We start from the raw sequence: 22428 nt of genomic DNA on the forward strand, positions 1-22428 counted from the left end.
TACCAAATTTTTTTTTAAAGTTTTACTTTGATACATACTTTTAATTTTTCATAATGTGTTATTGTGTAATTCATAATAGTGTTTTTCATAATAGCTCAACGGTTATAGCAGCGGACTGAAATCCGAAAGGTCGGCAGTTCGAACCCCACCCGTTGCACTAATCTCGTATCCACTCCTAGCACAAGGTTAACGCTTAGTTGGAGGGGAAACGGGAATGTTAGTCTAATCAAACTAACTAATATTAAAATAAAAAAGATTTTTGCATCTTTTCAGTAATCGACGCGCAGATTGTTGCGATTTGACAACTCTTCACACTATATCCCTAAACAAGTTACACAAACGAGTTACACCTAAGCCTCACAACCTAGTGCGGTTCTGCGAGGCGCGTCCATCCGTCTAGGCGTCGTTTTTGCTGCTCGGTCCATTTGCCGTGCAATATGTATGTTATGTGGGCCACCGGACGCACGCTCGCGGCGCGCTCAAATGGAGCGGACACTGGGCTAGGCTACACTCCCGTTCACCGTTTGTTGTTGGACTACAACATTGTTACTTCTGCTTTGCTTTTTGACTTCATTTTTAGTAGTAGATAGTTTAATTTATCCCCTTCGAAACAGGCAAAGATCATGGACCATATTATGTATGTATATTGTATATACTTTATTGCACCACAAAATACAAATCACAGGTTACAAAAAAGAAAACTTTAAATGTAGGTACAAAAATGCGTTCTTATCGCTAAATAGCTATCTCTTCCAAACAACTTTAACGCTAGGGAGAAAACGAACAAATGGACCATACAGCCTGGAAAGTCGTAGATACCCAATAATTTTAAGTTGAACTCCTTCGACATCACTGACCTCTATTAATATGAAAAGGAAGAAAGAATGAAAAAAACGTTTTAGTAAATTTTGCCACAAATTACGTCATGATATCGGGTTAATTACCCCGGCGCTTCCGCTACTTGAGCATTAAAGCCAAAACGCCACAAACAGAAGAAGCGCCAGTATAAACTGTGCCATGTGTGGTGCAACCCCTGAAAAAAGTTCGGTATTCCTTGTACACAGAGTACACTTTCGTAGTGAGGTGTAATGAGGAGGTGTGAGGAGGTGTTATGAGGAAAAGGGTTCCGTCATATTATGTGGAAATTTCAGGTTCAACCTCATAGTGCTATTTTAGGTTCAACCTGCCAACGAGTTATCGCTTTGATGAAGCTGGATCTAAAGGATTGGTCTCCGCTGTGCTGTATGCTTTAACCTAAGCATATGATTGATAAGCATATGAAATTCCATTGATGCTTCATAGTATTTCTTGATTAAAGATTCACTTTGTTCTTATATTCTTTCAACACTTACCCTTACACTTTCATTCATCACTATGCACTCACTCAAAAGGCTTAACTTCTCGTTCTTAGTCTTCTAACTATCTTCATTATGTTGAGTAGCTGGATTGCCTCAACGCATGCCTTAGCATGATGTTGAAGCCAGTTGTAGATTTCGGCGGTAACAACTTTGTGGACGTATTCATATTGTAGGTCCCGATGAATTCCGTCATTTCTAATGTACCAGGGTGCATTTACAATATTCCTACCGTTGAATGATCTGCCCCCCGATTGTGTAAGAAAAGCGTACTCATCGTTATCGTAATCGACAGGAAATTCTGCCCTTTGATTGGTTGATTCGCTGTTTACATTTTTTCACAACCAATCAAGGGGCAGAATTTGCTACCGATTACGATAGAATGAATACGTTTTCTTACACAATTGGGGGGTTGAATGTTACTCGTGGGTACAGCCCCCCAGTTGTATGCCAAGTCTAAATGGTCATCAGATCTTGTTTGTATAAAAGAATCTTGTTGTGTATTGACAGCAAGGAATTTTAATTCCCGGTGCTTTCGGGGGGATGCTTCGAATCAGCACAAAAAATGAAATGAAATGAATTGAATTAAATTAAATGAATTGTACTGTCTTTTTGTATGACACACAATTCCATACTTGTATATTGTCCTTTACAGATTTTTATCAATTCCAATGCACACAACCTCTTAACCAGCAATTAAATAGCTGGTTGTTTATAAAAATTGAGTCTAATTTAAGCTAAGAAATTCTATTCTGTTCACGGACTACTAGGTAACCTTACCGTTTATTTTTATTTTAAACATCCAAAGAACAAAGCCGTACTTTTACGTACCCGTGCCGTTTTACGTAGCCGTGCTTTTACGTACGTTTAGAATTTATGTTTAAAACAATCTTTCTTTGTTGAGTTTTTGTTCTTTTTATAATTTTTGTTACATATTTATTATCATTTTACCGTTTCTAATTAGTTAAAAATATCTTACGTTAGTATTTAAAACAAATAATCTCTATATAAGTAGATACAAAAATGTAGATGGTAAAAATCTATTTTGTTATAATTACATTTTTATGTAAATTTGGTGTATAATAAGAATACTTTTACTTTATTTTAAGTAAAAGTGTTGACGTACTGACTGACTCATGAACGCCCAGCCCAAACACTTGGACCGAAAAAACTGAAATTTTAGACAGAGATTAATTTAGACAAGTAGTACGACTGGATTTTTACAAATTCCCACGGGATCGGAAATTAAGAGGATTTATAATAAATTAAAATAATTTAAAAAAATTAATTTAAAATAATTATTAGATAATAATATTTATTATACCTAATTAATAATCTTTACCGCTAATGTGCCACCAACCTAACCATGTAAGTGAAAAAAGTGTTATTTAGCAGCTAGAGTCTGGTTGACCGATAGGGTTACCAATCTTTATAATATACTAGCTGACGCCCGCGACTTCGTTCGCGTGGATTTAGGTTTTTCGAAATCCCGTGGGAACTCTTTGATTTTCCGGGATAAAAAGTAGCCTATGTGCTAATCCAGGATATTATCTATCTCCATTCTAATTTCAGCCAAATCCGTCCAGTGGTTTTTGCGTGAAGGAGTAACAAACATACACACACACACACACACACACACACACACACACACACACACACACACATACAAACTTTCGCCTTTATAATATTAGTGTGAAAATACTGTCACTATTTTGTATAAACTATCATCGTATTTGACCATTACATCCCATATTGATATATGTCCTGTATTTGTCCCGTTTTTCGACGAGACCGACTGTGCGGAAAAACACTTTGATTTAGAGCTTTTTCGTTAATTTATTTGATACTTTTGATGTCCGCTACGATCAAAAGATCCGGAGCTGTGGTTTTGTATTTCACTATGCATATTATACTATATATTATATATACAATTTGGTGTTGTTGAATGCGTTTCGGCGTTGAATGTATTTTGGGCATAAAAAGTGCTAAAAGGGCCTCCAATGGCCCACATCCAATTATATACACATACACACACACACATACACACCACACACATATTATACACTCAAACACACACTCACACGCACTGGTAACGACTACTACTTAGTATTTAAGTGTTGCATGCTATTTTTTTTTAATTTTAGAACTCTGTATAATCATAAGTTTTGGAGGTGGGTGGTTAACGTTACGTTTATAACTTTGTCAGACGTCATCATTCATAGGCCTATATTCATAGGTCTTATTTTAAAACAGAACAGAGACAGATAAATAAATTTCAAATGGTCCTGGAAGTTATGGCAACCCTACCGATAGTTGGCACTCGGCCGACCTCAAGGACGCTGCGATTCTGGGTACAGATTCTAGGCCGACTTTTTGTGGCAGGCGGAGACGAATGGCGCCTCATTTATATCGTCTGATAACAAACACGAAGGCTGCATTTTTAACATTGATATTGGAACCTTATTCGGAATCAGAATACTGATCTAAGAACCATTTTTAAGAGTATAATGTAGGTATAAACTGTTGCCGCAATTTTTTTAGAATTAAATAATAAGTACTAGCTAGTGGAATTAGGATTTCTTACATGCCGCAGGCACTATTCAAATTCGGAAATAAAATGCATTCTATATGAACACTAAAGGATACAAGCATTCTATACCAAATATCAATATCGGTTTAGTGGTTAAGCTGTAAAGAGGTAACAGACTGACAATTAAACAGAAATATGTACTTTCATATTTAAATTATTAGTTTGGATTGCTAATGGGTAATGATTAATTTCTCATTCTTACTAAGCTTAGGCTAGAAATAAGTACCTAAGTAGTTAAGTACACAACCGAGTGGGCAATTTTTTTCGTCAAAATTCGATTGAAAAATCGGTCCTTAACTCCTTACTCAAAAACTTAATCTCATAGCTTCTTGTGTTACAATAAATTGACTTGGTAATAAGACAAAAACAAATGAGCCGCATAATCCAATAAGTCAGTGACACAATCTAGTTCTAGCCAAGAAGTATTAAAGTAGACTTGTGACTTGTAGACAAACTAACGGGTCCGGTGATAAAAAACGGCGCTAAATGAATACGCAGTGTCGAATACAGACATACGGAATAAATATTTTCAACATACTCGTTTCGCTGCTCTTGTTTGTACAGTCATAAGGAAAAGTAAAAAAATATATAATATTGAAGAGAGCTAAAGGTAGAGTAGGATAAAAGATATGAAGGATCACGTGGAAAACCCGACAGAAGCTTATTAGTTACGCATTAAAATATAATATCAAACCTTGCACTTTCATCTCATTCATTCATATGGTGAAAGAACGAGCGGGCTGCCTGTTGCATTTTCTCTTTCTTAAGAGGGGTCTCTCCGTCACTCGCTCCATACAAACGTAGTTCCAATTTCATTTGAATATTAAGCAACCAAAGTCCATGAAATTTTGCAGACATATTCTAGAAACTAATATGCCTACGCCTAGAAAATAATAATGCCTAAGATTGTATGGAATAAGTGACGGAGAGAGCCCTGTTAAACTATGTTTCGTTCACTCATATGGCTCATATTATTATGGGAATCATATTTATTATTAATGATTGCATATTATTAATTTTACCCCTTTTTATATTTTTACGATCGAGTTTCACTGTAATAAAAAGTTTAAAGGCGAAAAGTCCTTAATTATTAAATATGTATAAACGTTTCAATTTCACTAGAAAATTCAGATACATTACAAGGGCTTCATGACAGAAGGGCATATTGACAAAAGTGCAGATTTACCGGAGCGACAAAAATGTGAATAAAATGAAAACGAACTGATACCTAAGGCTGATATTTGGAACATTATCTCTTTACAGGTAAATATTAAACCTAAACTATGTTACGGATATTATTTCGTTCTATCTAATGCAGCAAAATCGGATTTTGTTGTAGATTATTTTGTTATGCTCTTTTGTTGTAGGTACAGTCCTTGAATTAATATCAAACTTATTCCGAACACTAATTGAAATAAAAACATTAACAATCAAAAGTGACAAGGAATTATTTATTTCAAACGAGTTGCTTTTTGCTAGCGAGCGTACATGCGCAAGATCAGCTTTTGTTTTCAATGCAGCTTACGTTTCTACCAATCGTTCGAGATTACTATCGCTTCGAGTTTGAACTCGGGTTTATTGATAATCTTCGTCTCGTTTTACAAGTTTTCTTTATATTTATGCGACGATGAACATACTAGATTATGTCTTATTTCAACTTTGACGTTTCACGCATAATTAGTATCTGCCTACACTAATATAAATTATTTTAACGAAGTTGTTACATGCAAATTAGAATTCTTTCAACAATTCATACTTTCAACTAGTCATCTTTATTAAAATTCTTGCAGATATCAGATCTTACAGACCACTCTAATATAAAGGCGAAAGTTTGTGTAAGCGTGTGTGTGTGTGTATGTTTGTTACTCTTTTACGCAAAAACTACAGGACGGATTAAGTTGAAATTTGGACAGAGATAGATTATACATTGGATTAAGCAATAGGCTATTTTTAATTCTGTAAAAATCTATGGTTCCCGCGGGATTTTTCAAACATAATATCCACGCGGATAAAGTCGTGGGAAAAATCAATCATCTAGTATACCATAATTACTTATACCTATGTTTACTTATTGTGGTATAATGTTGTATTGATAAATTCTTATGATGATTCAAAAACACTTGTAAAAGTTTATTGAAATGAAAACTTGTACATATATGCGCGTCAAAAAAAAATATATATAACGCGATTTTAAACACCTATTATAAAATATCTATTTCTAAGTACATAATATATAGAGCAAACTGATTGACTGTCATATTATCACGTAAGTACAGCACAAATCAAACTACTGAGACCTACGTAAAATGTTACTTTTCTCTATAACAGTACCTAGTAAATTATTTTATATAACGAAGAACAAGGACGAAGTAATAAGCCAGTTAATTTATTATGAAATTGTGTACTTACACTTATTAAAGCCAATAACACACAAACGATAGACGTCCGTGATATGTGCGGCGCGACATTGGTCGCCATTTTGGACCTGAAAATAAAACAAGAAATTAAAAAAAAATTCAAAAAAAAAATCACAACTGTGATTTGCATCTCAGAAAATCAAAGGGTTCCCACGTTTTTAAGCTTAAATCCATGCAAACGAAGTTGCGGGCATCATCTGCCCGGCTAGCATGGGCAGTAGATAAAAATTATATCCCCCGATTATATCCACTAATGTCATAGAAATCAGTGGATATAATCGGGGATATAATTTTTATCTACTGTCCATGCTAGCCGGGCTGGTATGATAATTGATAATATTGTAGAGAAACACAAAAGCCTGGCAAAGCCGTGCCGCCAAGCAATTTAGCGTCCAAGTAAGATGCCGTTTAGAAACCGATCAGTATGGGTCCCATAACCCTTCCAAGTTAGCCCGCTCCCACTTAAATTGCATCATCACTTACCATCAGGTGAGAGCGCAGTCAAGAGCTAACTTGTATCAGAACAAAATAAAAAATGTCTAATAGTTAAAAAGTGTCACAAGAATAACTTGTGAACACGGGTCACCATAATGTGCCGTTAGACTCTAAAGCAGTTGAGGTAACACGCAAAGGAATTTCGTACGTCTACGTAACCGGATACACGGCGTACGCGCCTAGCTCATCACAGATGTTGGGGTGGCCACTGGCCAGTAAGTAATATTTACATAAGTGAAAATATCTGTATGACCGGTAAACTAGTTTGTCGGAAGCTTTCTCAGCGAGTCAGCGAAAACTACGGTCACTGTCGCCAGTGTTAGTGGCACCATCTTATTTGTGGTGCTTATCTCTTTTTTCTTCCATTACAAGTCAGGCTTTGACTGCGATCTCACCCGGCGGTGAATAATGATGCATACAAAAATATAAGACAATTAATCCATATGGTACAAGTTACAACATGCAGTGTGCGACATGCACGACCCGCCCTCCCATCGCTAAGCATGCAGGAAAAGCCAGCCACCAAGTAAGCCGCAAATACCACCCCACAACATCACACATATCCACCAGAACTCGTGTTGTGGTGGATAATATTAGTTATTATCAAGGGTTCTTCACAGCACTTGTCTCTCAAGAGAGATAACAGATAAGAATTTACGCGATAGAGAGGTGACTATCAAATTTTATGCCGCAGTGCTGTGCGAGATGACTTGTACTTTATTGCATCGTAAAACTCGCTATTTATTTAAAGGCCGATTCACACCGATTGTGTACACGTGACACGTGCATAGTGACGCGCGTAAACCCCTAACACACCGGGTTACGCATACGTCCGCGCTTTACGCAAGCGGTGTGCCATGTTTCATACAGTTTCATACATTACAACGCAATGGTAGGCGCTACGTCTACGCTTACGCAGCCTGTGTGAACGAGCTATTTAAACGTTTTTGCGAAGTGACCCCTATATACCTGTAAGGTAACTACTAAGTCGAATGGGTAGGTAACAGTTTCGGATACTAACAATCAAAATATGCAATTCAGTTTCCGAAAACCATTCAAATTGCCGTCGTTATTGTATAGACTGTAGACATTCAATTACCATTATCTCCTTAAATTCAGCAAGTTATTTATTATAGTAAGCATTTATGTCCATCAATCCACCAGATAAGCGTAGCGCATGCGTGAAGAGTAAATCACTGAAGAGGGGTCTCTCCGTCACTCGCTTCATACAAAGACGTAGTTCCAATTTCATTTGAATATTAAGCAACCAGTGTCCATGAAATTTTGCAGACATATTCTAGAAACTAATATCTATGTCTGTGGTTTTCCAGATTTCTGTTAAAATATTCGGTTTCAAAGTTACGCGGTCTTAAAAATTTACATCAAATCTTTGAGCCCCTGTAATTTTAAAACTACATATTTTTAGAAAAATCTAAAACACCACAGACACAGATATTAGTTTCTAGAATATGTCTGCAAAGTTTCATGGACTTTGGTTGCTTAATATTCAAATGAAATTGGAACTACGATTGTATGAAGCGAGTGACGAAGAGAGCCCTGTTAACCACAGTACGGGGCAAACATGTTATAATATTTTAAATTGCACGTTACTCGATACATATCGGTACGGTACGAGACCCCTGGTATTAAACTCTCGATATCCGTACCATAATGCTAGCTTTGCTAATAAGTATTACCATTATAATATTGAAAGCTGGTTTAGACATGCAAATTTCTTAATGCTAGATGCACTTTTGCTGTGCAATGTAATGTGTAATTAGAAATTGGAACCAATTTTTTATAAATGGTTTTCGCTTAATGCTAAGTGATAATGCAGATTATTTATTTGTGCCACAGTGTAATAAGTAAAAAACCAAAGATAGTAAGTAGGTACATCATCGAAAGAGGGAAGCATTTATCCTTTGTTCTCTCAGATTAGGAAAAGTTAGCGCTACATAAAAGAAGATTGTTTAACAACGGTTGCTTATTGGATGAGGGTGAACAGTGGATACATATTATACCTATAGTGCACATTTGTTTAGGCAAGGCTAAAGTTAAGTGCGCTACAGCTATTAGAGAAATGCCTGACTAAGTACTTATTAGGTTTTTTAATATTCTAGACAAAACAATTTCCTTATTGTAAAAAACACTGTCCGCTTATTATAATTAAGCCTTTTTGCTAGTTCGCGGATTTCCAAGTAAGCAACTTGGTCCTTACGTCAAGTTCAAAGTGATGCAGCTGGATAACAATATCCTACTAATATTATAAACGTGAAAGTTTGTATGTAAATCTATTGTAATCTATTATACCCTGGATTAACACATAGGCTACTTTTTATTCCGGAAAATCAATGAGTTCCCACGGGATTTTTAAAAACCTATATCCACGGGAGCGAAGTCGCGGGCATCAGCTAGTCTTATATATATAGAGGTAGTGATAGTATTTTATGATAAAGTGATTTCAATATACGAGTAACTTCCGATGCAATTCAGTAATGACCACTCTTAATACAGCTAACCGCAAGCCGCAAGCGATCGTGCAATGAAAAATCGTATGATTTTTTGCTCGGAACGAAAGTGCATTATTATGCTGAGGAATGCGTGGCGAGAATGCATCTCGCTTGATTAGCCGCCACCTATCGTGGAGAAATTTTGAACTCCTATACTGCGATCATTAAAATACAAGATAATATGTTGTTCCATACAAAATCTAATCCAATGTGAACATGAAAATTGGTATTTTTGCCAAACCGCGTGTATAAGTTTTTTTAATATTATAACTATAGTTTTTTCTATACTTAAGACTCTACCACATATTATTACTGCTAATTATAATACTAGTACCTCAGAGAAGAAAACATCTATTATACTTACTTACCATCATTGATTATGAAGTGTAGATTAATTTGAGCTTTGTAAAGTCCTTTCCACATTAGTATTGGCGTCACTCAGAAAAGCAGGTTTTATTTAATTATTTTTATCGAATTATTGGAATGTTCTCTCCAAAACCAACACAAAAAACACAAGTTTAATGTGTAAGGTTATCCGAGAGTTTTAATCTAAACAAACTAATGCCAAAATAAATAATTTAATTAGAGCGTGATTGCTATCACAACACCTAATTATTCAGTTCACAATCCAAATACCGAAAATATGCGATATCGCTCCGAATCTCAGAAGGAGACTGAACTCAAACCTTCGAAACACCCGTATTTATGCAAGTTCAATCTTGTTGGCCTCCTAGCAACAGATTGTATGACATCGAATGAGCCAAATATCGATTTTATCAAACTACCTGCATTAGGTAAATTAATAATTTTATATTATTTTTGACAACTCAAATCAATTTTTAAAAATAACCTTACATTAGTGACACGCTTTTTCATAATATTTTCTAAGGTACATTTTATAATATTATGGGCTTTCTGTTCTTGATAGATCAATGAAGGCTTTAAAAGAATTTTAGAATTTCGTAGTAGAACAAAGAACCGTTATAGTTGCGTCTGTCAGTCTGTCCGTGCGTCACAGCCGTTTTTATCAATAAACATAACCTTTCATTCCTTTTTCGTGCAAACATTTGCATAATTCTTTAGCAAATTTTGAAGGCGACCTCGATTTTACAAGGAAACCTCTATTTTATTCCAAACTTAATTGATAACCACGTGTATAATGTAAAAATTATACTCATAAGAACGTGTGCATAAAAATATACGACCGCGCTCAAAGTGAAAATTGTACGTTAACTTTTCATTGAAAAAAATGGTTTTACCACACGCATTCATGCATTTAAACCGTGGTTTTATCGTTACGTACAATCTTGTGAATGAGATACGATAAATTTAACCTCCATAATAATATGTCGTTGTCTGTATTAAGCCGACCTTTCACAGGCTAAGGGTAAAGTGATTTCGCTTTCGAGGAAACGGGAATAAGTAATTGTGTTCGAGCGTTAATCCGTCTAGAAAACATTACAAGAAACTGGCTTATGCCCGTGACTTCGTCCGCGTGGTCTACATGAATTTCAAACCCTAATTTTACCCTCCCAGGGTTTAATTTTAGAAAATCCTTTCTTAGCGGATATTCACGTCATTATAGCTATCTGCATGCCAAATTTCAGCCCGATCCGTTTAGTAGTTTGAGCTGTGGCGTTGATAGATCAGTTAGTCACTCAGCTTTTCCTTTTATATACTCATTTAGATTTGGCTAGATTGGAATAATAACAAATCCATATCCACACTAATAATATAAATGCAAAAGTGTACGAAAGAAATGTTTTTGTAGATTTCAGCGTAAGAACATTTTTAAAGGAAAATGAAGGTGTTTTAGTTAAAAATTAGTCTTTTACATCTTTAATTTAACTTTTATGTGTCAGTTCATTGAAAGGTACCAATAACTTTCATGAAAAATAACAGGAAACTTTGTGCAAAAACAGAGCCCTTAGAAATCTGCGCAGCCTCTCAATTTTTTGCCTTAATTACAACCGTCCATACAAGAACGCTGCGTTCATCAATCAAATTAGCATGGTACAACCCACTTAAGTCAGAATAGGCATAGAAGTGGCAAGGGAGCGCAAACTCGTCGCTGCACTGATGTGTAATGAGACATCAGTACGCGTTATTATAAAAACAGACGTAATTCCATAGAGTTACAGTTTAATCTACCTGTGTTTGGATGAAAGAGATGTGCTACATTATTAAGTACAAGATGACGCCCATGACTTCTGACGAACTCTTTGTCATTATCACTCTCCAGGTATTTAACTATAAGCATGCGAAAAATCACGTCGATTCGTTACTCCGTTGAGGCGTGATTGAAGGACAAACCAACAAACTAAAAAATCAACAAACTAATAAACAAACACACTTTTGCATTTATAATATAGGTATGGAAGGTAGAGATGTGCTATCGAATTATTTCTGTACGTGTGAGAAGATTTTAGATCATTGGAGAAAAAGTGGCTTCAAAATAAGACATCTTAAATATTATTTCAATACCCTCTTCTTATTCTCTGCAGAAAAACTATGTAACCTTAGGGATCATTCATGAATAAACACTTAGCTTTTCTTTTGCGTAAAAGGTATTTATTGATATTTTTCATTACTCGATGTTTCTTCTCCATAGGAAAAATATATCGGTGACATGCAGCTCCTCTAAGGAAGCAGATACCATTTCTTACACGTTGATTAATTATTATTCTGTGGTACAATCCTACCTACGGCTTTTCAACACATAAGTTTCGAACGAGCTTTTTATGTTCTTCGAGAAAACTGGCTAAATATTTTTATAAAGAGCGCCATCCAAACTATTTGGCATGACTTATGACTTTGATTCAATTAGTACCAGGGGTTTCATTTTTATTTTGCAAAACTGATTAATCTGGAACAACTCTACCATAAGCTTGTTACTATCACAGGCACTTAGGATTGCCATGTTTTACCACATGATGTCTTCTTAGCAAAAATATAAGGAACATAGACGCAAATGTTGACGCAAAGACGCGCGAATGCTTATAATATTTTTAATAGGTAATTGTATATTGCTTCGCTACACGTTGACTACACCGCAATATTATTCCTCGACTCAAGTACCCCATAATATAATACTAAACTGATATTAAAACCGGTCAATTGCGAATCGGACCTGCACACGAAGGGTTCCGTGCCATTGCACAAGAAATAACACTTTTTAATTTGAAATTTTCTGTTATAGCAGCAATAGAAATACATACTTATCTACGGCATTCCGTACCCACCTACAATGGCCGTGCCAGCTTTCAAGAAGGTACAGAATCCTAATAAAACGAAATAATATTAAATTTATCTTTAAAAAAGTGAAAAAGAAAAAAAAAATCGGTCATCAAAAAGAGATTAATGACTAAGCAACTCGAAATTACAAAATATATTTCACCGGCTACCTATACGAGCTTTTATCTTTAATGAAATCAGCTTTTGGCAACTCGTGTGAGAATCGCCTAAAGCCAACATCGCGAAGCAAGCGAAAATCGGTTTTATAATCTGTGGTGAATTCATTAACTCTCGGCGGCACCTCTTGCTCGACAGATTTATATAGATTTATAGAGATTTCATTGTTTCACCTTTCACATTAAATTAATGGAATATTAAAATTATACGCTTGTATACCTACTATAGGCACTAGGAATGTAAAGTTCTGTGAAATATGAATTCAATTGGATAACTTATTACTTAGTTATAAATAAACTGAATTAAGTTTAGTTTATTTATAACGAATAAGTTATCCAATTGAATTCATCTCATTAACGCATAGAAAACCGTCTGTGCAGTAACGTTTGTGTATACGTACGTCAACTATATATTTTCGACGCAAAAGCTAGTTAGTAGTAGTTAGTAGTAGCTAGTAAGCTTGCTAGTTGATATACATAAGTTATAGGCCGCGATTACACCTGTAATTTTACTTACGTAATAATATACATAAATAATTGAAAACTTAAAAGTGTTCACATTAGTTTAGTCTAATCCTGTAAGCTACTTGCGTGAGGAAAACTTACAGGACGCGTATCCGCGGCCATAGAGTTTATACTTTTCAACATTTTTGTAAAAACGCGTTGCTTTGTTTCAACTGTGTATGTGCCTTGAGCCTAGGTCATCAATATGACTGAAATGCCCGCCCTAACAATACCAATGCAATATAATGGCTTCGCACTGCAATCTCAGTCGAGTTTTGAATAATTTCGAACTCAAACGACAAGCGCAACTAGCTAGGCTTTATGCCTCGCGCACCTGTTATTATGTGGCTACATTTCAAAACCTAATCACAGCATCGCCCATCGGGTATACATTGAATAGATCGTTCTCATGGTAGGATGTAATGTTGCGGTGCACTTACTTTTAGTGCGTAGGTAATTGATTAGTGATGAATATGACATCAAAATCTTTATGGCGTTATATTTATGGCCTCTAACAAAGCTGTGCTTTTTGCTTAGGTGTGGTTTATGGATAGATTTAAGTAAGTATACGAGAGCATGATTTTTAGGGTTCTGTACCTCAAAAGGAAAAAAGGAACCCTTATAGGATCTGTTTGTCCGCCCGTCGTGTCTGTCAAGAAAACCTATAGGGTACTTCCCGTTGACCTAGAATTATGAAATTTGGCAGGTAGGTAGGTCTTATTGCACAAGTACAGGAATAAATTTGAAAACCGCGAATTTATGGTTACATCAAAAAAAATGTGTTTCAATTTTTAAAGTAGGATAACTATACCAAGTGGAGTATCATATAAAAGGGTTTTACCTGTGAATTCTAAAGCAGATTTTTATATATTTTAATGTATAATAGTTTTTGATTTATCGTGCAAAATGTGGGAAAAAAATACCAGAGTACGGAACCCTCAGTGCGCGAGTCTGACTCGCACTTGGCCGGTTTTTGTAAAGTAGACAAGGGCTTGTTTGCAATAAGTAATAGGTAAGTAGGTAATGATGCAGCCTAAGATGGAGCGCGCTTGCTTAGGAGATGCCTATTCATTCACTCTTGACTTGAAGGTTGGAAGGTGATATTGAAAACTGATACCGGAAGGGTGTTCCATAATTATGCTAGAGGTGATCTGGGCTCGACCAATGATGACCATGGGTATATTGTTAGGTATGCCCTATTTTATTCCTGAAAATAATACCCAACATAGATCGCTCCATAGCGCGCTGAGCACCTTTTAGTTTGTGATCGAGGCCCATAAGATTACAATGTAAGTCTTATTCTATTGCATTGTACAAATGCACGGCCATTGTTATAGGACACTCGGTCATCGGTCAGGTTATGAGTCCAAACAAACACTGTTCAATGATAACCCGCGGGGAGTTGAACAACATAGAGATAGGTAGATAATATGGATTATCAACAAAAGAAAATCTTTGATACTAAATCAAACCGCCGTCGTTGTTGTTATTTACGTATCAATATTGTTATGATAATTTGAAACAAGTTTAATTTCAAAACTGCAATATAATGCGAATAACCATAGCAAGTTATTTTTCAGACTTTCGAGCTTCTAGCATATTTTGTCAAAGGTCGAATGCTAACTTCCTAAAAAATTGAAATTTCTAGAAAATTGACAAAATTCAGTTATTAATTTAGAATCTTAACGTTATTTAGGTATAACAGCCAAAAACCATAACCTAATAATTTTAATTATTTTTTTTTTACTTCAGATATAAGTTAGCCCTTGACTGCAATCTCACCTGGTGGTAATTGATGATGCAGTCTTAGATGGAAGCGGGCTAACCTGGAAGGGATCTGGCAGTTTTTATTAAACCCATACCTTTGGTTTCTACATGGCATCGTACCGGAACGTTAAATCGCTTGGCGGCACAATTATAAAGGTGATAAAAAATCATGTTTAACTCAAATTAAAGCTGCGAGAGTATAAGTAACTAAGGAAAAGGAGCCTACTTGCACGACAATGATAGCTAAGTCTAGAAGGCTACCTACCATAATGGTCCAGTGATAAATAATGCAATGTGATTTACTCACCAGTCCTTAATTTTCCGCCGGCTCGTGTTCCAACCCCGACCGATCATCGTCCACCACTCACTGACATGTAACCACTATTGTCACCTGCGCTCGACTGTACCACACATATCCTCAGAGTCACTGCACTACACCACTGTACAGCGTACGAGAACTGAAACAATCAGAGATTAACGTTAAAAGCTAGGACACTATATTTCGCTGAGGAACCCTAATTAACTGTCTCATAGCCTGTTAACCGTGGAACGAATAAAGCGTCTTAAGCGGGCCATTAATGTGCTCAACAATGTGCAGATTTTAGGCTAAGACTTTATAAATGTCATAACTGTTCTTAAAAAATCTGTTTATATCTGTCGACTGATCGCAGAATATCACACACGGGAAAAAAAATATTTTTATTAATAAAACGTTTACATTTTGTCCATTTCAATATCAGTTGGCAGCTGATTCTTTACAAAGTACCTACACTAATAATTATGATGCATTTATAATCTGCAGGCAAAGATAACAATAATACAATTTACGTAGTGTGCTAGATATGCTGTACCATACAGAATAATGGTTCTTTTATGCGCTGATTTGAAGCGCCCCACCGAACTAACCGGGAATTCAACTGACACTTTGTATCAAAATAAATTATTGTAAATCATATATGTTACAAATACCAATACCATCACTAACATTTAGTTCCTGCTGCTATCAGTAGCGTATGGCAAAAATCCAGATCATTGCAGATCAAGTAGGATAGAATATTGAAATAATTATTCTTATAATCCTATATTGATCATCTTAATCGACTTATAACGACTACTAATAACTACATGAATAGCTAGCATACTGTGCATAATATTATTTTGCTGGCTTTCTCTAACATCTATGAGCCTCTGAGACTTTCAATTACTTTCCAAAGAGTAGTCTGTTTGAAGACTTAAACATTATGCAAATGCAGTCTTTGATTAGGTATATCCTGCAGTGGTATATTGATCAATTTAATTCTATATTTTCACTATTAGATGACTTAATGATTAAAGTTGCAACTATCTGCACTTTATAGCCCCGTTTAACTTTGAATAATTGAGAATTGAGAGATCAGAGGGAGAACTGCAGACTGTGTATACGGTTAGGTTTAATACGAGAATTCAGTGTGTAAACTGTGCAGTTATTCGTCAGTTGCGATGCAGTTGTGGTAACGGCAATAAAACTGCATTCTAACTGCAATTTTGCATTCGGCTTGCAGTCAGTCTGTTTATATCTTAAATGCATTGATTAAATTAAACCGAAATGCCACCACAATGACTTCTATTGACTAGTAACGGGCTGCCATATTTGTTAGGGTTCCGTACCTCAAAAGAAAACACTGAATCCTTATTGGATCACTTTGTTGTCTGTCTGTCTGTCCATCTGTTCGTCTATCGTATCTGTCAAGAAACCCTATATGGTACAGTCGACTTCAAAAGTCCATATAGAATAAGTAAACAAGTTAAGTTTTATTTTTATTTTTATGCGTAATAATGCATTTTGATTTATCGTGCAAAATGTCGAAAAAAATACCCAAGTACGGAACCCTTGGTACGCGAGCCCGACTTGCACTTGGCCGATTTTTTTTTTAAATCACAGGCCATACATAATGATGTACATATTCTGTGTATGTATCTAGAGTTTTATTATACCTTTGATACCATGTAGTAAGTATCGTAGGTACCTAATCAATTTCCTACAATCTTAGGCGAGGTGAACTTTATCCTTTAGTGAGAGTGAATATAATTAACTAAGCGTGTCCTCAGCCGAAGGCTTCTTCATCTTCACTTTCTATCAGCTATTCGGGCCAGGCCGCAAGCGTGACATCCTAGCATAGCCAAAGAGCTGGTGGCAGCTTGTTCATAAAAGTTAAAATTGGGAAAATATTATCCATACTTCAACAGTGCACATTCCAACACTGGCTGAAAAACAGCTGATAACCCTAATACTGTTGACCAGATTTTCATCAAACATACTCGTAGCTAAAAACTACTTATCTCAATTAAATATACGTTCGAATAGAAGAAACCTCATTCAAATCGGCCCATACGTTTGAGCACTATGATGCCATAGACAGACAGACACATAGCTCCAAGACACATAGATACACTAATCCACACATTAAAGCTATAAAACCCCTGTGTTTGCTTTAGGGGTTAAAAACATTTACATATTCATATCAATTCACAGTTCCGACCTAGAATAGTCCCCAATCGTCAGACGGAGAAAAAAAGGAACAAAAAAATGATATGCCAAAATTTCCACCAGCTCCTTAACTAGCATGGTTTTGCCAAGAAGCCGATGACAGATTTATCATCTTATTGCTTGCTTCTATAGGAGTTTCCCTTTTTGTAGCATCGCGTCCGCGTCGGCTTTCTCGATTATTGATATTATTTCGTTTGCCAATAGGTATTGAATAACGTACTAGGTATTTGAAGGAAAAAATCGGACCCCTGTGTGATAAATTGACATTTCGGATTTATTTATATCAGTTGTATTTATTACCTGCTTAGACCCACGACTTCGTCCGCATGGACTAGACAAACAAACCCCTATTTTAGCCTCGTAGGGGTTGAATTTTCAGAAATCTTTTCTTAGCGGATGTCTACATCACAAATAGTTATTAGCTAACTTCATTCCTTTCAGCCCGATGGTCTAGTAGTTTGAGCTTTGATAGTTTAGTTCGTCACTCACCCAGTTAGTTACCTTTTCCTTTCATATTATGTATTTAGATATCGCTCCCAGTACCGCTTAATTCTAATAAACCTTTTTTTATTCGCGAGACAAATACAAATCACAAAAATATTTTTGGCTTAAGTTTAATCAAAACCTTTAAAGCCTTTTTATTTATTAAAATGAACGGAAGAAGGTTATATTTTATAATAAAAATAACAAACACGTATTTCGTACAAGCTACATACAATATTATTTTGTATCTCAGACTGTTTATTGTAAAGGCACCTGCAGTCAAAAATGTTGAAATGGCCCATTGTTCGCCACTTTTAACGTTTTGCCTCGGGCCTTTTGTACCCTTTGTACAGAATTTTCGCGAAAATCCCCAAACGATTTTACGCGTTATCACCTTTTAAGTAGAGACGTTCTTACCGTGGCAAAAAGAGACATTTTCTTTTATTCCTCTTGGTATATTTTAAATCTTCCGGCCTTTTCGGCCCCTTTATTTATTGAATGGTCGCCCAACTGATTTGCTTTACTAATATGTTCTCGGGATCCAACGGGGCGAATATAAAAGTGAAAATATTACTTACATCGAGAAAGAATTGATGTTTTACGTTATAAAGAAAAAATGCTCGCGACTTCGCGTATCAACATGAAGTAAGACGTTATTTCATACTGCACCAAGACTTTTTAACCTTTTTAAGTGATTTGTCTTTTGTTACATTAATGTTTTGTCAGTTTTTTGCTATCAGTTTTATTTTTATATGGTGTTTTTAGGAAATTTAGTTTTGACTTAGTTTTTGACAAGAGGGCTCTCTCCGTCACTCGCTTCTACTCGCTTCATACAATCGTAGTTCCAATTTCATTTGAATATTAAGCAACCAAAGTCCATAAAATTTTGCAGACATATTCTAGAAACTAATATCTATGTCTGTGGTTTTCCAGATTTCTGTTAAAATATTCGGTTTCAAAGTTACGCGGTCTTAAAAATTTTCATACAAATCTTTGAGCCCCTGTAATTTTAAAACTACATATTTTTAGAAAAATCTAAAACACCACAGACACAGATATTAGTTTCTAGAATATGTCTGTAAAATTTCATGGACTTTGGTTGCTCAATATTCAAATGAAATTGGAACTACGATTGTATGAAGCGAGTGGAAGCAAGTGACGGAGAGAGCCCTGTTAACTGCCTAACATTTTGAACTAGGCTTTGAGTCCTTCTCATTCTGAGAGGAGGCCTGTGCTCAGTATTGTTGATGATGGCAATGGGTGGATGATAGTGAAGATTTGAATTGGCAGTGATCTCTGAAAGAGTATACCAAGAAAAGACTTAAATTTTCATAGTTAATATTATAAATACGAAAGTGTGTGTGTCGGTCTTCTAGGTTTTCACAGCCCATTCGTTTAACCGATATTGACGAAATTTGAGGAGATAGATTAAAACCAGGGAAAGGATATAGGCCAATTTTACCTCGGAAAATCAATGAATTCCCACGGCATTAAAAAACCCCGAAACTTACGCGGATGAAGGTGCGGGTATCGTCTAGTTTTTTATAAAACTGCACTTAATTATCTTATGGAATCGCACCGAGCTCATTGCAAGCAAAAACTAATTTAGCACGAGTCTACATAGCGAACGTAAAAGCGAAAATATGAACCGTACGCAATCCGTTGTATTACTGGAAGCAACATACGTGGGCTGGTTTCCATTAGACGACTACGATATGACCACGATAACTGCGAGAATACAGCGTGTTTGATAAATGGGGAGCTGGTGAACAAAACGGTGTTTTTTTTTGTTTGAAAGGTGGCTTGATCGAGAGTGTTCTTAGCTATAATCCAAGAAAATCGGTTCAGCCGTTTGAAAGTTATCAGCTCTATTCTAGTTAATGTGACCTTCACTTGTCGGGGGTGTTATAAATTTTTAATTTACACTTGTAAAATGCATGTACCTAAAATCCCGACTCAAGGGTAGGTATTCGAATAATATTAGCAAATTAAGGTTTTTAAAAAAAAGTAATTTAAGATACCTACTAAGTGTCTACTACCTTTTACAGACTCCATACAAGTTGCGTTTATCGGGTCGCGTCAAACATCAAAAATATGTTTGTATCTTAATAAACAGTTAACCACTCCCCTAACAACAAAGTACAACCGCAAAGTGATTAAGCGTTCCAAAAGTACCCGTAGAAAAGCAAATTACTTATGATGATTACTTATGAAAAGAAAAGAACTAATGTGGTGTGTTTTCTAATATTAAACTTAACTAGATAGACACAATGACATCACAAAATAAAATGATATACTCTTAAGCATTATGATACCCTAAGGCCTAAAGCAAAATCAACTCTGGTTAAAATTGTCGCGGTTTTTACTGTGACATTAATATTATAACACAAAATAATGTCAATTCGAATAGTTACCTACCAAATTACTGTCGCCGCGTCCACGACAGCTTTACCGAACCAGACAGGCATATGATCAATGATTTTATCGCGCATTATAAAAAGATCGGCCGATTGCGAGAGGCGACGATATATGGCCGTATACTGTAGGATGGTCCGCACCACTTTAACGGTATGTCTGTGACGTTGGACGCTATGCGACACAGAAAGGACGGATTTCTTATAGTAGAACTCGTGTTAAATGTTCTGTTCTTACGGATATATCTTTACATTCGCCTGCGTAGTTTGATTGATTAAAAATGGGAACGATACGTTGATTTTGTTTTTTATTTAAACCAAAAAATACATGATAGGAGAGTAGTGTAATATAATATTATAAGAGCAAAAGTATGTTTGTTGTTTAATAGTTAGGAGAGTAGTGTAATAGGGAGTAGAGAGGAGAGCAAAAGTGTGTTTGTTGTTTATCCTTCTTTCATGCAAACGAAAAAACAGGTTGTCATGATTTTTGCAAGGATTTTGTTCCACAAAGAATTTTAGACTATTACTTAGTTTATTATATACAAGTTTATAAAAGCTATTAAAAATATGCTCATGAAAAAAGGAATAAATACAATTATTGAAGTTTATGGCGTAAATGATAAAAGAACGTACCTATCTATATTTGATTCGCTCCAGCAATTCACGGAACTACAATTACTTACGTAGGTAGGTATGTACAAGCAATAATACTTTAAAATGTAAGTTAATTGAAGTTTTGAGAGTACTTAGTCATCGAATTTCTTGCTGGTTCTTCTCGAAAGGAAGGACATTCCGAACCAGTGATAGATTCACTTGACTATTCGAAAGCAAATTTAAAAGCGTGGGAAGCTGGAAGAAATCTCTGTTTAAAGATAAGCATTTCCAATGTACTTAAATTAATTTATCATAACTTTGTAACTACAATTTTGGTACATGAAAAATAAACAAAAGTTTATTTGAAAAAAAAATATATTTCAATTTGTATAAAGTTATAAACGCATCGTAGAAGCAATCGGGCCCAGAATCATGGGTATACCTTTTCAAGCAAAGTTATCTGTGCTTAAATCTGAAACGCATAATTTATTATTAGCTAAGTACACCATAAAATGATGAAAAATATTTTAAATTTACGATCAAACCAGTAGGTACTTACTATATCCAAATGATAAATAATGTAAAACCAACATTTAATTATAAATGCAAAGCTGTCTGTCTTTCAGATACCTTTTCACGGCCCATCCGGTTAGGTAACCGATTTTGACATTGAGTACAGAAATAGCTTGCATCCTGGAGACGGATATACTTAAGCTATCGTTCAACCCGGAAAATCAAGGAGTTCCCACGGTATTTTTAAAAAATCCACGCGGACGAAGTAAATTGCAGGTGTGATCTAGGAAAACACTAATTTTATAACCGTAGCTGGGCACTTTCTTAAAAAACGATTTGAATTGAATAAAACAATCTCAATTCATAATAAGGGAACATAAAGTTCCATAAGTGTCTATAAACTGTACTAATAACATTACACCGATAAAGTTACTTGTTACAATGGATTTATTGTTACGCGCTATTTTGTTGCTTTTACCAATTGTAATAGAGTTTATATTTGCGTCAAAGGTATGCTACAATTTGCTTACTTAAATAAACTGTACCATAAAGATGATTGCCGCTTTACCCCGTTTGATCAATTGTAATGGTACAACAATTTTACTCGTATCTAACACTCGAAGCCGACAGAGGTACTTTCCTTGAAAACCGGAGTTTCTAATACGCTACTAAGTAGGTAGGTAACTTTATCATTGGACCATTCATCAAACTAATATTATAAAGGCGAAAGTTTGTATGTGTGTGTGTGTGTGTGTGTGTGTGTGTGTGTGTGTGTGTGTGTGTGTGTGTGTGTGTGTGTGTGTGTGTGTGTGTATGTTTGTTACTCCTTCACGCAAAAACTACTGGACG

At 35.5% G+C, this 22428-nt stretch overlaps 1 protein-coding gene across 1 annotated transcript in view; it reads right to left on the reverse strand.

Moving 5' to 3' along the window:
• The window catches only part of LOC123868993, a 103003-nt gene that overhangs the window by 61529 nt on the left and 19046 nt on the right, over positions 1 to 22428 (reverse strand). Inside the window, exons 2-3 of the mRNA XM_045911713.1 lie at positions 15356 to 15506; positions 6355 to 6430 (exon numbers count right to left, since the gene is read on the reverse strand). Coding sequence (XP_045767669.1) covers positions 6355 to 6430; positions 15356 to 15402 — 123 coding nt within the window. The 5' untranslated portion in view covers positions 15403 to 15506. The remainder of the gene's footprint in view (positions 1 to 6354; positions 6431 to 15355; positions 15507 to 22428) is intronic.

Source organism: Maniola jurtina, chromosome 10 (assembly GCF_905333055.1).
Source record: "Maniola jurtina chromosome 10, ilManJurt1.1, whole genome shotgun sequence".
Taxonomy (NCBI): domain Eukaryota; kingdom Metazoa; phylum Arthropoda; class Insecta; order Lepidoptera; family Nymphalidae; genus Maniola; species Maniola jurtina.